We start from the raw sequence: 17,499 nt of genomic DNA, 5'->3' as shown, positions 1-17,499 counted from the left end.
CGGGGTTTGGGGGAGACCCCGAGAGGCCCACCACAGTCACACACAAGTACAGGGTGTTCTGTGGACAAGTCTCTTCACTCTGATGCTGAAAATCCTCCCTGGTGAACTCCCCTGGGGCAATCTCTGCTCCTTAATTTAAGTGCACTACTCTCTGGCACTAAAAATCCTCCCTGGTGAAATCAGGGCAAAATCATGTTTTTGGCACCTCAGGGGGAATGGGGAGGCTCAGCACAGGCCACACACAAACGTCTTTCTGGTCAGCAGACTGAAAATTCTTCCTGCCAAAATCCATGCAGAAAGCATTGATTTTCCAGGGAAGCTAGCAAGGAAGATTACAAATAGCGATCGCATATTGAGGGATGTTTGACAACTAGTTGTAAGTGTGAATGGGTTGCTAAATGCCCAGATTACAATCATGTCATCCTAAGGGGTGTGTGTGATGTTTTGCAATGGGTCAGAAGCGCTTTATGGGCCATAAAACATCTTTTCCAAGGATATTGTTCATTCAAACCATGAATGACTATTTAAGCAAATAGTCATAATTTGAGGACTGTACAGAAATTTGGAGAATCTGAAATGGGGGTGAATATTTTTTCATAGAACTGTTGCATTCTCTCCTCATTTGGAGAGTGGATCTGAGGAATATGTTTCTGATTTTTTTAAAAAAAAGAGAATAATATTTTTGTGGATGAATATATTGAAAGTGCATTATATTAAGAAATACTTATTAGCTTTTAATAAACAGCAGCTCCAGATTTGGTGGCATGTAATCTACAGATAGAGGGTGGCTCAGAGGTTAGGACGTTGAGCTTGTCAATTGAAAGGTCGGCAGCTCAGCGGTTCGAATCCCTAGTGCTGCCGTGTAACGGGGTGAGCTCCCGTTACTTGTCCCAGCTTCTGCCAACCTAGCAGTTTCGAAAGCACGTAAAAATGCAAGTAGAAAAAATAGGGACCACCTTGGTGGGAAGGTAACAGCGTTCCGTGCGCCTTTGGCGTTGAGTCATGCCGGCCACATGACCACAGACACGTCTTTGGACAGCGCTGGCTCTTCGGCTTTGAAACGGAGATGAGCACCGCCCCCTAGAGTTGGCAACGACTAGCATGTATGTGCGAGGGGAACCTTTACTTTTAATCTACAGAGGTTTATTTCAGTTCAAAACAAATTGGCCTCTGTAAGGCAGGATAAGAAATGACAAACTGTTACAATCCATAAGTATTTTTTTAAAAAATCCTTCCAGAAACATTTACAAACATTATTTTTGGAATATGATTTGGGAAGTAATAATTATATAAGAGGTTAGATAAGATATGCCTTTTGTTTTATTTATTTTATTTATCAAATTAGGTAATAACTTTATAGGCAAATGAAGGAACCATCCAGCACTATACTAGATAAATAATTGAAACGAATAATATTATGTACAATAGCTGTTTAAGTGATGGCCAAAAACTGTCAAAAGCTATTGCTTCATCGTGAACATTCTGCCCATGAGACGACAGGCAAGTTTACTTCCTTCTTTCTTTTCATACAGTTGCCCTTGGCCGTAATCAGCCCCTGAAAAAGGAGAAACCAAAATGGAAAAGTGATTACCCCATGACGGATGGACAGCTACGTAGCAAGAGAGATGAATTTTGGGACACAGCACCTGCTTTTGAAGGCCGCAAGGAAATCTGGGATGCCTTGAAGGCTGCATCACATGCGTTTGAGAACAATGATCATGAACTGGCACAAGCAATCATTGATGGTGCAAATATAACTTTACCACACGGTAAGTATATTCCTAATGGATGTACAGTAAGTAGCACTTGTGAGCAGAAAAGCACTGTGAGAGTCTTGGTGTAGTCCATGCTTCCTTTTTTGGCCTCCTAGACTACACTGACTTAACTGAAATAACATAACCACAAAAAATGTTATTTGACATAACAAAAATGTTATTCAGTGCATATTATTAAAATTTACTATAAGGGTGTTTTTTTCTAGCTTTGAAGTATTATTGGGTTACATTTAATATACAGTTGAATGGATATAGTTCTGAACTTCTCATTTTGCTTTATTAGGGAGGAGGGAATGAGAGAGTTTGCAGTGTGGTATGACATGTTTTCATACTTAGTTATCTGTCTGTCATTTGAAAGTCACTTAAATAGTGAAGAAACTAAGGTAAAGGTGATTGAAAGTTGGTCAGAGAAATGAAATCTGAGTCTGGGATAGATGGATGGAAGGATGAACGATTGATTGATTGATGAGGCTGGATTTTGGAGGTAAGCAAAGGAGTAAGAATTTTTGAAACATTACAAGACTATTAATGTAACTCCAGCTGGGTATAAATGCCTCTTTATAATTCACATATGTTTATGAGATCATAAGAAAAGCTCTCCTATCCTCCTGTTCCAAACAATGGCAAGGATTAGCAATGAGTCTTGGTCATAGGATAGAGTGTAATTTGCAGTATTATCCTCCGTGAAATTTGTCTAATCAAACTGTTCCAGTTTTGTTAAACATTTTCATCCCCTCTCCCTGGGAAAAAGATCTTTATATGAACAAATGTTTAACAGGCTGAAATGCAGGGTGAAGCATAAAGATGCTAATAAAGTAAAAATATTTTATAAGATTCTTCAGTCCATATTCTGCAAAACTTACTAGAGAGGAATTGTTTACTTTGTTCTTCCCTTCTTCCCTCTCACCTTTTTAATGAGCATGTTTTGCACTGTTTTTATTTATTAACAATTCTGAATAAGAATACTAAAATCTTGCAAGATTGTATAATGTCACAAGATATTTTGTTTTTGTTTTTATTATTATTTGCACTTGCAGTTCCTTTGCAAACCAGCAGTGGTCACTCTCTGATTTAACTACATACTGCTTTTCGCAAAAACTTTCCAAAACAGTTTACTCAAGGGCAATCTGTATCATAAAGGTGTTTACAATTCGTAGTGAAGCAGATTTTCTTATGTAGATCTTCCATTCTCAAAGGAGTTCTTTCCCCTTACCTTCCACCTGATTAATTGTCAGATTCTGTCTTGTGGAGTCCTTGGTGCTCTCTGAGCTTGGTTGTTTGCTTGCAGATATTTCGTTACCGGATTGGGTAACATCATCAGTAACATCAGAACGAGATTTTTCCTTGCTTGGAGAACAATCCTCCTGATAAGTCCCAAAGAGTATTTCCTTTTTAAAATACATTTGGGAAGTGATTTAGTCAGAAGAAAAGGCTGGTTGTGTTGCAAATTCTTTTCCAGTCCGACATATGAGATGCTTTACTTCTTCAGACATTGTGGAAATTCTGCTTTGGGGATTCTAAAAAGATTTGTTTTTGTTTCTTGTTATGTAACTATCACTGTGATATAAAACATTTAATTTTTTTTCTGAAATTGGAAAGCTGATTTACCATCATGCCCTGCATTTCAAGTAAAAATGCCTCATTTTTACAGACTCTAAAAATGTGGTATTAAGCCACAGAAGTACCATAGTATAATTTATTGGAATTATCTGGCAATCAGCCAGTTGTCAGTGAAATTCAAAATATTTTGCACATAAATATATATATATATGTTTGCAAGAATCTTGGCAGATGGAATATGCAGAATAAGACAGTGTATTTCGGTGGTGTCAGATAATGAGAAATATGGCAGGAGACAAAGGGCAGGTCACTTTGGAGGGAATGTGCCCTTGGAATCTGGTATTGATTTTATGTTTCAGCCCCTTGAACTCAATCTGTTTACCTGGTCAGTAAATTTGTGGAGGCCTGGGTTTTAGACTGCTGGTTCTAAATACCAGATCAGGCTTGCCTTATTGCTGACTTGATTCTTGAAGAGAAGGCTGATCTCACTTGCATCACCATTTTGTAGCTGAGAGCAGAGGTTGGGTTCCACTTTCCGAAATGTGCTTAGCTGGTTATCGAGCGTTGCACCAGCCTAGACTAGAGGGTAGGGAGGCAGTGGGGCTGTTGTCATCAGAGAATCTCTGATAGCTTCCAGGAGCATTGCTCCAAGGGTGCCCTTTTTCTTAGGTTGGGCTTGAGGAACCAAATGGGATTGCTGCTATACCAGCCTCCCTGCTGTGTAGCAGCTTCCCTGCCTGATCTCCTAGACTTCACTGCAGGGCTGAAGATAGAATTTCCCACATTCATAGGTTCAGAGGAATTTGTTCTGTGATCTCTGGAGCAGGGGTAGGAGTTCATGGAATTGATGGCTATCATGGGCCTGACCCAGATCATCCAGGGTCAAATAACCAATTTGGTGTTCTTGTCGGAGCGGTGCCTATGTGATCTGGAATTGGTGGACCTATCCTACATCTCCTTGTCATGGTCACATAACACCTTGGCGGCTTGGTGAGCTTTCTTAAAGCCTTACCTTCTCCACAGAGAGGCAGGACCTACTAGATCAATCCCATCCCCCAGCAACCGATGGATTCGGATGAGTTTCAAAAAGAGCTGGGCATTATAAGTGAAGATTTGCTGTGTAGTCCTGCCAAATCCTTAGTTGTCACCTGGAATAGGGAGGTGACTGGGGCTTTGAACAGGATTGCACCCACACCCATGACATACAGAAGAATTGAGAGATATGAAATGGATGAAGAGACATATAGAGCACCACTAGCAGAAGATGAAAAACATGTTTGCCCAAATACAGGTAAGAGCTGCTATCAAAGCCTACCTCCTGGCAATTCAGAGGGTGAAACATGAACATTTCTCCACACTAATTGTGACTGCTGATAATCATCACTTTCTTTAAGGTGACCTCTTTCCTTCCAGGGAAGGATGATATCTGGCGAATTAAGCCGTGTCATGACCTCCCTCTCACAATGCCTCTAATCTATTGAGAGCTGGATGGAAAGAACAGGCTGAAACTGAGCCCTGGTAAGATAGAATGACTCTGAGCTTGGGGTTCTTTGGTCCATGGAGAATCGCTGTCTTTGGTTTTGAATGAAGTTGCTGTGCCCAGATGGACCAGTGCACAATCATTGGGTTCCCATGAACTCAAGAATCCTGCTCAAGGAGCAAGCAACAATCATGGGTAGGAGGCTTTTTTTTCAAGTGTAGGCTGTGCACCAATTATGCCCTCCCCTGGACCAACAGATCATGCATGACCATACCTTAGTGTCTTGACTACTGTAATGCACTCTATACAGTATTGCACTTGAAAAGTATTCAGAAACTTCAGTGGGTTCAAAATACAGGGCCTGCATAGTTTTGTGCAAGTCTACATTTGCACAGGTGGCACTGCTCTTATTGGAGCTGCATTAAATATGGATTTGCTTCCATGTCCAATTCAAGGTGCTGGTCATTAACTTTAAAGCCCTAGATGGCTTGGGGTCAGGTTATTTGAAGGGCCATCTATTCCCAGTTACATCTCTCCAACTCAACAGATCAGAGAGGTGGGGTATATTATGTGTCTTCCCCATCCTACCCACCCCCATTAAAGAGGTCAGAAAGAAGGCCATTTCCTCTTCCCTGCAGAAATAAGATTAGCCTGTACATTTTCCAAACTCCATGAAGGCATGGGCTTTGTTTGGGAATCCTGCTTGAATGTAGGGGGGCAGGGTACAGATATATTGGATACATACATACATACGTATCAGTAGTGGGTTGCAAAACCCATTGCTACCAGTTTCCGCGTGCGCATGCGATGCTTCTACATGTGCAGAAGCATCCGGCATGGGTGGGTGGAACCAGTGGTGGGATTCAGCCAGTTCGCACCATTTCGGGAGAACCGGTTGTTAACTTTCTGAGCAGTTTGGCAAACTGGTTGTTGGAAGAAATCATTAGGGCAGAGAACTGGTTGTTAAATTACTTGAATCCCACCACTGGGTGGAACCTTCTGCCGCTGCTGCTACCGGTTCACCAATCCAGGTAGAACCGGTAGCAACTCACCACTGATATATATATACATATGTATGTGCGGGTGGGTGGGTGTGTATGTATGTATATATGTATGTATAAATATTTTTAAAAATCGGGATTTATTTACTTTTATTAGTAGAGATAGTAAGCATGCTCTTCAAATTATTTAAATAAGGTCACAGAACTTTCCAGAAGAAAATTGCAGCAATTCAATGAATTGCCTCTCATAACTTATAAATATTTAATATAAAAAAATATTCTTTGACTTTAAAATTCTTAAGAGTACATCACACCAATTGTGCAGTTATCTTTTAAGGTAAGCTATATTATGCAAAGGGTGAAAAGCAAGTAAGAAATAGTAATCAAAAGAAATTAAAAACATGAAAATAAAAGAAAACATAGCTAAATCTAATTTATAACATTAATAACTATTTTTGCAAACTATGCTTGCTTCTACTATAACCATATAAACTGCCTGCTCTTCTGTCAACTTTTTACTTCTTTCTCTTTGAAGACCATGCCAACTACATTTAAGTCAAAAATTCTGTTTATCATATCTTTTTGTTAAAACAACAAATACAATAGACTTTCTTTTTCATACTTATACAATTGTCAGTGACACGTTGAATATAAAGTATCTGATTTGCATGCCTCCTGCCTAGTGCACAACCCTACTACAGTTTTTTGGCTCAAATTACTCAGATCATAATCGTTTGATCAGAATTCTGCCAAGCATCTTCCAAGACAGTTAACAAACTGATCTCCCTGTATTTTTTTTTTTTTTTTTGCATTCATTCTTCCTACCATTTTTTGTGTGTAGGGGAACACAATGGCATTCATCCAATTCTCATGTATAGATTTAGCCTTCGTAGATGTGTTAATCAAATTACACTGGCATTCCTAAAGTAAACTAGATACATATTTTAATATTTTTAGTTAACATTCTTAAAACCTGCATCTTCCTCATTTCTTTAGACTTTACTATAGATAGCATTAGTTTCATTCTGCTCATGCATTATCATTTCAGTTTCATCCCAAATCATTTAATCACATCTATTTTTAATTATAGTTGCTCTGCAAAAAGACTTTTGTTTATCCCTGTTCTCCTATTTTCTGATTATTTTTCTATTTTCATCAAAACTACACTGCATTTTTGATTTTTAAAAATCTTAAATGTTTCTTTTTAATTACATTTGATTACATAATTAGCTTTTTTCCTTTTGTATGCATTATGCAGTATGTTTCTGTCATCATTAGTTATATTAAATATTTCCATATCTGCATTATTTTTCTCATCCACAGCCTTTTTCACTGGAGAGTAATTTGCATGTATCACCAACTTATGTATTTCTGCTTTCACATATATCTACAGCCTAAATGACACCAATTTATATTTTCTGGGATAAAGTTTAGCACTTTCATTCATAATTAAAGTTATACCTTCACTTCTGTGCATGTATTTATCAGCTCTTTTTCACCTGATCAGTACATCTTCATTCCCATCTATCGTATACTTCTGTTTCATTTTCAGACAGCATTTTATTTCAGTTGTTAATTCATGCTATTTACCGTATTTTTTGCACTATAAGACGCTCCGGACTATAAGATGCACATTAGCTGTAGAGGAGGAAAACAAGAAAAAAAATCTGCCTCTACCTCCAAGCATCCATCCGGCTTCAGCACTTCTGGCTTCAGTTCAGCTTCAGCACGTTATCACAGCCCCAGCACGTGGCTTGTCAGGGCCCCACTCATTGCACTTACCACTGGTCAACTGAGCTGAGCTGCTGCTGCCGGTAAACACTGGAGCCTTCGCTGCTGAGCAGCTGATCGGCAATTGGATTTGCCTCCCGGAATACAGCCGATCAGCTGTTCTAGGTGGTGAGGATCGCCACCACTGCCTTTTGCTGCCTATCACCCTCACCATTCACCATTGCCCATTCGCTGCCACCAATCAGCGGCAAACGGGCAGTGGCAATGAATGGCAGCAGTGAATGGACTGAGATAGGCAGCGGCAGCGATGAACAACTGAAGACTGATCCAACCGCCAATCACCTGCTCAGCAGTGAAGGTTCCAGTGTTCCCCGCCGCCATACCAGCCCACCTTCCCCCACCGCAATATTTGCTCTATAAGACACATAGATGTTTCCACCCACTTTGGGGGGGGAGTGCATCTTATAGTGCGAAAAATATGGTACCTTCCACTCCTTTAATATTCAAAATTGCAAACTTCTATAAGCCATCCTAATCACCAACCATGCCCACATTTATTGTCTTCACTGGGGACTTTCATGGGATGTATAGAGTGAGAGCTACGTGAGTCTTCAGCTCGTAAATTATATTTCTCCTCTTTTGAAGAATCATGTCTAAAGCTAATTATTTATGAAACTTTATCTTGGTTTGTTCAGAGGGAGGACAGAGTAAAAAAAAATAGAAAGGTTTGCATCTTTAATGGCTTGGGAATGAATCATATGAGGGATTGTCTTGTCCCCGTCCATTAGACCGGGAAGGGAATGAATGTTACAGGTCCCATCTTCTAAGAAAAATACATCTGGTGGGACCCAGAAGACAGGCTTCTCTGTGGTAGCTTTCTCCCTTTGGAAGCTACTATCAACAAACAATTGAACATTGAAAATCAGTAACAGGCAGGACAGCTCTAAATTAAGTTTCAACAACCTGGTCACTGGTTTAATGTAGAACAACATGTTGTATGGTTCGGAATTCGGCAAGAATAGAAGATAGTGATTCCTTATGGATATTCATAGAATGCTTAGGAAGAAAATGGAGTGTAAATAACTCTTAAAACATAAGTTATAATAAATGACTCATTGATATTCATTCCTGACTGTCATAGATTCTAAAGACAAAACATTGTTCTGAAAACTGGTAAATGCCAATTTGGGTGAAGCTAAGAACATCCTAAAGATCAGAGTATCCAAAGAAGAAAGGGAGAACCATTATACCAGATTAGTTGCTCCCTACCCCACTTATGTTAATTCTCCAATTAATCTAAATCCCAATGATGCTACATGCTTCTCCCTCCCTCCCCCCACCCATCCACCCAAAAGAAATCAAATCTCTGCTCCTGGTACTGCCATTAGGCAAAGTCCCAGAAAAAGACTGTATCCCTGATGATTTATTAAAAGCTAACATCATTTGGTAGAAACCTATTTTGGTTAAGCTCTTTAATAATATTAATTCCTCTTATGAACTTTCCCAGTGTTGAAATGTAAGAATAGTGATCACAATATATAGAAAAGATGATGGTAGCCACTCAAGGAGTATAGACAAGTAATCTGTACAACTAAAATGTATGCAAAATATCTAGCTAATAAATTATAGAATTAGGTCATTGATAACAATGTGCTTGAGAGCAACAGGCAGGGATTTTAGCAGGACATGCAACAATTGATCACGGTCTTCTATTGGATCACCTGATATTATTATTATTGTTGTTGTTGTTGTTGTTGTTGTTGTTGTTGTTGTTATTATTATTATTATTATTATTATTATTATTATTATTATTATTATTATTTGCATTTATATCCCGCCCTTCTCCGAAGACTCAGGGCAGCTTACACTATGTTAGCAATAGTCTTCATCCATTTGTATATTATATACAAAGTAAACTTATTGCCCCCAACAATCTGGGTCCTCATTTTACCCTACCTTATAAAGGATGGAAGGCTGAGTCAACCTTGGGCCTGGTGGGACTAGAACCTGCAGTAATTGCAAGCAGCTGTGTTAATAACAGACTGTCTTAGCAGCCTGAGCCACCAGAGGCCCATGATAAATAAGCATGAAAAACATGCCAATAAGAAACCATTGCCTTTGTGGATTTCTGTGCAGATTTTGTTGCTGTTAATTAAAAACAAGCTACAAAATTAAGTGGTATGCTGTATTATATTCCTATTGTAAATGTAGCCAGGCCACACCCTATATGCCAGCTGCACAATCCACATTCTTCTCTTCATTACAAACACAGATCAGATCATCCTGCCCCTCCAAGTGCTGACGATAACAACAGCTTGGTCCTTTTTAAAATGAAGGATATAACTCAAGAGAAACAGGGAACCACATTGGGGGAGAATGCAGCTAACATTTCCCCACAGCCTCTGCATGAGGTTTAGAATTCCAAGATATCAGGAAGGACCATATAAGAGATAACAGAGAATCTTAACTGCAAGATTAATTTATTTCTATATGAGTAGATATGCTCAAGCAAGAATTTTGCACCATATTTTATGACATGTTACTGTGTTGCTATAAAGTGTAATTTTCTGGTGTGTGTGTGTGTGTGAGAGAGAGAGAGAGAGAGAAAGAGAGAGAAAGAGAGAGAAATCAGATTTTTCAAAGTCAGTTTTGAATCATGCCTCAACTTACGCATGAGGGATTTTTCTCCTTTCCGCTCCCTCCCACTCTTCATTCCTCCCATTCATTCATTTTGTGACATGTAATATAAATTGGAATCATTCCAGTGTCTTTCCAGAGATCTTTAACAGATTTGTAGATTGGCACCATCTTGTGGACTCTTGTATTTTTTTTGTAATGTTTCCTGCTGTATCCCCTGATTTGAACAGCTCTGAAACTCCTTATTTCAGTATTGAATGTTTGTATTTTAATCTGTATAGTTAAAAATGTTTTTTTTTATTTTTTATATTTTTATGCTTTTAATAAAGTTTGATTTTATTTATTTCTTAAGAGATTGTTTTATTTCCCCAAGTCAGAAGAAGGAGCTGTATCTTTTAGCCCACATGCCTATGAGCCATGCGGCTTAGAGGAGATATTTCAGCTTTTTGACATTTAAATTTAGAAAGGTAATACAGATTTTGAAACCTCTGTTTCACGCTACTAAGATTAAGGGGTAAGTGTCAGGTGGGCACCCATTGGAAGATTGATGGTGGCAACAGGAACTACCATTCTACTTTCCCAAAGCTGAACAGGAGGCTAGAATTCTGGGAAGAGAGACTTGAGACAAAGTGAGACAATTGTCCCATTTTTTTTGCTTTACATAAAAACATCAAGCTCCATTTCTGATATCTACATATACAATTCCATACAATTTTCTTGGCATCAATACAGAATTGGTTTTCTACTGACTTCCAGAAGGTTTTTCAACTTCCTGGTCTAGTCTTCAACCTAAGATTATCTAACTATCTGTCTCCAAATATTTTAGGATAGGGAGACCCTTCTCTCAGTCACTCTCCCTTAGTCATTTCCTGCTTAGATTATTGCAACACACTCTTCTATATGGGGCTACTCTTGAAAAGTATCCAGAAGCTTCAGCTGATAAGAATGTTACCACGCATGAAATTTTGGGCACTCCAAGGATGACACATATAACACCTTCACTTCATGAGCTGGACTGGTTGCTGATTTGTTTCTGGGTCCAAGTTGTCAAAGCCCTACATGTCATGGGACCAGGATACCTGCAGAACTGTCTTCTTCCCCTTACATTGACCCATCCCACCCACCCATGTTACGGACCCTGTCGGTTAAGGAGTTTTAACTGGCAGGTTCCAGGAAGGGAGTCTTCTCTGCTGCTGTCTCTCTTTAGAATATCCTCCCCTGAGAGATAAGGCAAGCCTCCATGTTCCTGCTCTTTCAAAAGAGTTCGAACACCTGGCTCTGTCCACTTGGGATTCTCAGAGAAGCAGACAAACTTGGAGTTGATTAGCGCCTTAGAGACCCTCCCCCCTTTTTTTTTTAACTTTAATTCTATTCTTCTTTTAACTGTTGTGGCCCACCAGCGAGATTCGGACAGTGAGGAGGTTGGAGAGGAACCTGGGCCAGTCCTGGAGTCTGGGGAAGGCTCTGATGAGGTTCTCTGTGTCGGAGGCAGAGAGAGGGCCAGGGCCAGATGCCAGTTATCAGCTGCCTTCACAGTCAGACATCAGTGAGGCAGAAGAACAGATAGAGCCTGTTCCCAGTGTGCACATGTGCAGAGTTGCTAGACGAAGGGAACAGCTAAAGAACAAGGCTCTATTTGGGAGTAAGGCCACAGGTAGACAATGAATGGTCCCTCCCAGAGGGAATAAAAGAGGAGCGAAAGGGGAATGGAGTTTGCAGAAGACAATTAGTTTGCCTAATTGGTTTGTGACTCTCCAAGACTCCTTGCCAAGTTTTGAAGATATCAGCCTGGCAGCTCTCCAAGCCAGATAACATATGTGACTGTAAATTCTCCCTTGAAAGACTTTGTTGAGTGTGAATGAGAGAAATTCACAGTAACTTAATAAAAAGGGATTTTTGTCAGGATAAGGAGTCTGCTTCATAGTTTGGGAACACCTAGGTCAAAACATTAACTGCCTCCTATTGAAATCTAATATTTTACACAGTATTTATGTGTTTAATTTTATACTGCCCAGAGATGCTCTATGTCTGAGATGGGTAGTCCCTAAATTTGATAAATATTATTAAATTTATATGGCCATTAATCTCACTGCCTTGACTCTAGGCAGCTTACAAGATTGAAAATTAAAAAAAAACCTCACAGAAATCATTAAAAACATTAAAAAATATAACTTATTAAAAACATTAAAATATTAACCAATCCTTTTTCTTTCCAAGATGAGCCAGAGGCTGCCATTGATCATTTCCAGCTTATTTTCTATCAAATAATTTTGATTCTATAATTATTCACTCAACGTCTCTTTGATAAATCTGTGTCTGAGCTTTATGTATCTTCTTCCAGTAGGTGAGATTACATTCCTTATATGTCTATGAAAGAAAAAGGGCAGTCTCCAAAAACAACAGCATAGTTTTTAAGCACTCCAGTGTTATTAACTAACTGAGAAAGATAGAAGCAACAAAAATTCCATAGATTTTATAATGATTGCAAGAGAAAGTATGTTTATGCAATCGAGATTCTTTAATACTGGGATTTCTCAAGGGTTCTAGAAATTTTTGATAGCATACTAAGCATCTAGTAAGCGATCAACAGCAAACTTTGCCCTTCTCCAAATAGCAAGTTGCTATTTTAGAAGTCAGGGAATCTAATTCTTCTGCAGCAGAATTTCAACTGTGCTTACCTTGCCACAAATCATAGCAGCTTGGCATTGTTACTGCAAATTGATGGCAACTAAGGGGGAGTTCTGGAGAGACATGAATCTGGGAAGACAGGAGGCAGGCCATCTGCTCTACATTGCTGACTCCTGCAATAAAGTTCAGGTATTGTCAAAGTGACAGATCTGATCATTGTATATCAGACTGTTGAATTTTAAAAATAATAATGGGTTGCTGTTATTATTCACAATTTCAAATTTTAACCATGTTGATGCAGGATTTTATTACCTACCTTGAGAATTGTCTTAAACGGAAAGTGAGTTATAGTAATTAAAGTATATAATTTACTGCTGTGGAGATTAGGGGAAGGAATTGACATTCCTAATTATTTTTTCTATCGGTGAGCTCTAAACTGTTCTTACTGGGTTTTTGTTAGACTAGTTGGAATCCTGAGACAAACTTTATTTTGTTGTACTGTATGAAATAAAATAAATACATTGTTTCATTACTATTTTTTATTTTTGTAATAGAATAGAATAGAATAGAATAGAATTTTATTGGCCAAGTGTGATTGGACACACAAGGAATTTGTCTTGGTGCATATGCTCTCAGTGTACATAAAAGAAAAGATACGTTCATCAAGGTACAACATTTACAACACAATTGATGATCAATTGATAAAGTGTACACAAGGAATATTTCTCTCAATGTTACCCAGAATAGTATCCATGGGTCTTAATAATTAAAATTAGCCTTTAATAAAAATGCTGAAATTCTACCGAAATTTCATGAATAGTTCTGATATTTTTTTAACTTTAGCTCATGATTTGTACATGCAGTTTGTAAGGTTTCTAGAGATTATAAATCTTTATTTGCTGCTTCTTAAGATAAATGATGGTTGATCGTGCTTATTTGCTTGAATGATCACCAAACTTAATTTCATGTAAATTAATTATCTGAAAAGAACAGGAATGTGCTTTAAAGACATTTGAGTTGATCTTCCATGATATAAACAGGAGAGGAAAGAGCTTAATAAAATGGCACAGCTGTTAGCTTTTGAAGCTGATAATATTGCACTAATATCCTGCCAGGGAAATTAGACGTAGCAATCTGAATGATAAATTACACACAAACACAATGTAGAATTAATTAGATATATATTTGCATTTTTTGTGAACATTCTCATAAAACATGAGGTGGTAAAAGTTGCTCCCTGCTGCAAAGAGAAAGCCCATCTTCTGACATCCAGCCGTGGTGGGAATGGGAGCAATTTATTGTCTTTATTGCACGCAGGAATTTTAGTTTGATTTACCAGTGGTCCCAGTAATTAGGAAATGTTCTGAAATTCATTCTCCACAGATAAATACACAGCATTATATCTAGATGGGGGATAACAGCCTCATAAACTGCTGGATTTGTAAGCAAATTTGGTGATTATGGGTTTTGGCGGTTTTATTGTTTTGAACAAAAAGTAATTATGTTCAGAAATATATAATCAAAATATTTGTTAGAATGCCAGTACTGTACAGTGGACATCTTAACACCGGTGAAATACGTACTAAAAAAAATGATTTAATAATAATTATATTTGAACTTCAGACTAAAAAGGTTTTATGTACCAAAGAACTATTAAATAACAATGGATCGGCATACATGGTTCTGATTTTAAATGGTTGAATTTTGATTTTAATTTATTTTAAATCATTTAAGTCTCCATTGACTTATAACAATATGGACAACTTTTTCTCTTTCTCACAAGAGCTCCTTTTTTTTCTTTGTTGGAGGACGCATAATAGATAGTACTGAAACTTTGAAGCTTTCAAAGAACCAAAAAGAGATTGGGGAACCACTACCAAGTGTGTTTTTCCACCTGAATATTTGTAAAGAGGAATTTGTGAATTACTCAGTCAACTTCCTTTACTTTCAGAATGTAAAGTTACTCCATCATTACAAATCATGAAGTGAATCTGACTTATAAATTGTAAAACTCATTTTCCATAATACATCTCAGTTCTAGAATACCATTGTAGCAAAATATAAGGTTTACGTATGTTTATTCCAGGGCAGCAATAGAGCAGCAATTTGGAAACATTAAAAGCATTAAGGCAGAAATCACTATTAGTTCTCATTGCCTTGAGGGAGAAGCCCCCAAGGATATGTATCTCAAGTGGCAAGTAAATACTTTCCTGGGTTTTTTTTCTCCTTTATTCAGTGTATATTAACTTTGCTAAAGCTGCTTGAATGACCAACCGATCAAGGAGAGAGCACTGTTGTGATTATTTTACCTATGTGAAGCAGAGAAAATAATAACTAAATAACTGAAAATAATGACTGAAATAAATCTAGCTCATGGGATTGCTTTAATGTTTTCCAGTATCCAACAATCATTTGTCTAAGTGTAGCTTCGACATCAGCTTGAATCTCAGATACATTATGCATTTAAAGTGTTTTCCAATATTGAATTAAAAGCATATAAATAGGTATTTAACACAATAAAGTGTAAGAATGGTAAATAATCTTTAGTGCAAAACTGAATAGGCAACTACCGTATTTTTTGGAGTATAAGACGCACCTTTTTTCCCAAAAAAAGAGGGTGAAAATCTGGGTGTCTTATACTCTGAATGTAGCCCTGCCCAGCTGCTCAAATGGAGGTTTCAGAGGCTGAAAAAAACACCAGAAACGAAGCTTCAGAAAAGAAGCCCGCAAATAGAGCTTCAGAAAAGAAGCTCCCTAATAGAGCTTCAGAAAAGAAGCTCCCTAACAGAGCTTCAGAGGCTTTTTTTCTGAAGCTGTTCAGAGGCTTTCAGAGGCATAAAAAAAAGTGTTTTTCTGAAACGGAGGTTCAGAAGTTTCAGAGGCAGAAAAAAAAAGCAAAAAAAGGAAGTCACAGAGCTCACAACTAAGGAACCTGTTGCTAAAATTCACCTCTGGAACAGCTGATTGGGGGTATTCCGGGAGGCCAATCCACCGGCCAGTCAGCTTTTTTCTTATTTTCCTCCCCAAAAACTAAGGTGCGTTTTATACTCCGGTGTGTCTTTCACTCCAAAAATACGGTAATAGGTTATTAAGGATTAATAGGAATTGAGTCAAATCTAGAGATGGGGGGCGGTAATTTTAAAGACATGTTGCTAATATATCAGCATTAAAATATCATGATTCAGGGAATAGAGAACAGTGTCCTCATAGAATTAAGATGCTGAACTTGCACAAGTTAGATATCCACAACTCAGATCTCTGTGTAGGCTTAAGGAAAAATTGAGATAAATGAAGTTAGTTGGTTCTGGAAAACAAAATGAGTATATTTGTAACTTGTCTTGTCATTTAACCATTATAAGTTATCTTAGGGTGAGAAGATACTCTTTTATTATATACCTAGAATCTTTTTAATCCCATTCGGGTGGAATCCTGGGAGCTACAAAAAAAACCCCCACACATTACAGTATCTTGCTGAGGCAAAGTCAACACATTGTCCCAAACTTTCCTGCTTACTTCCTTGCACTAACAAGGCAGAGAAAAGAACTCTGGAGTGAATTTTAATAATGCTCCTGTTTTGCCCACACAAAGTCATTCATGTTTTGCTAAGAGTTTGTTCAGAGAAAATAGGGAACAAAACCTGGAACACCACTTGGGAGGTGGTGAGATTTCAGTGTGTGGCCATCTGTCAAGCTACACAGTGATAGGTGGATAGGTTTAGCAGTGGCTGGTGATTTCCGGTGTGGCATATAAATCTTATATATCTAAATCTTTAGCGTATCTGTAGAAGTGTATGTGTTAGTGAAGTTAAATATTTTATCAATATCTTTTAAAATTTCTATTTAAAATGAAAAAGGTTTTGTTTCATGGTAAGAGAAAAGACTAAGATACATAAGAGCTTTGTATCTTTTAATAAATGATTTCTTCCACAAACATAATCCTAATCATTTTATTCTGAGATGGTTTGCCAAATTCATTTGTCATTTCAGGGGGTCATGATATCTAAAAGTCTGAGGATTCCTACTGTAAGAAATGGACCTCCAACATTGCAATAGAACATTACTTGGTGCATTGATTAAATAAATGTTACGTTGCATCTCTGTTAACTGCAAAACAAGATTCAGCCTAGAACTTGTGACATGTTTTCAGAAATCTTAGAATATTGCTGATTTTCATTTCAGCACTCTTTAAGAGTTGTCAGAAATATCCTTATAGTAATGAGAACTTCTGCTAGTATCTCTTTTCTGTAATTGGTACTCAAGCAATGAACTCCATAGGAAGTGTACCAGCTGTGGTACCCAAATGCAAAGCTTTCCCATCTTCCTGCTGTGCCCCTTACAAGAGAATGAAAAAAATAGAATTGGCATTCTTCTTTTCTCCAATTATTATCAATGCAGGAAAAATAAATTAAGAATAAGTGTCAGAAAATCTGTTCCCTATATTTATTTCTGAACAGTACAAGCTGACAACTCTGTCATGGATTCTGCTTTTTTAGAATGAATTGCAAATCACCTCTCAGAAAACTGTTAAGACATATATGGAAGATGATGAATCAGTGGCACTAGTTTTATTACTTACTTCATATTTCATCAGCATTGGTTTTCAGCCATAGTAATACTATAACCCTTTCCTCCAGTCCCTTTTCTTATAACTCATAATATTTCATAATGTTATGGCACCTAAAAATGCT

The 17,499-nt window shown here is 37.8% G+C and overlaps 1 protein-coding gene across 4 annotated transcripts in view; it reads left to right on the top strand.

Annotated features, from left to right (window-relative positions):
• Positions 1–17,499, top strand: part of UBTD2 (ubiquitin domain containing 2) — a 77,061-nt gene that overhangs the window by 47,733 nt on the left and 11,829 nt on the right. For all 4 annotated transcript variants that reach the window (XM_058171307.1, XM_058171309.1, XM_058171308.1 and 1 more), the window contains one exon: positions 1,533–1,769. In XM_058171307.1, coding sequence (XP_058027290.1) covers positions 1,533–1,769 — 237 coding nt within the window. The remainder of the gene's footprint in view (positions 1–1,532; positions 1,770–17,499) is intronic.

Source organism: Ahaetulla prasina, chromosome 2 (genome assembly GCF_028640845.1).
Source record: "Ahaetulla prasina isolate Xishuangbanna chromosome 2, ASM2864084v1, whole genome shotgun sequence".
Lineage (NCBI taxonomy): Eukaryota > Metazoa > Chordata > Lepidosauria > Squamata > Colubridae > Ahaetulla > Ahaetulla prasina.
This window is presented reverse-complemented; position numbering and strand designations above follow the sequence as displayed.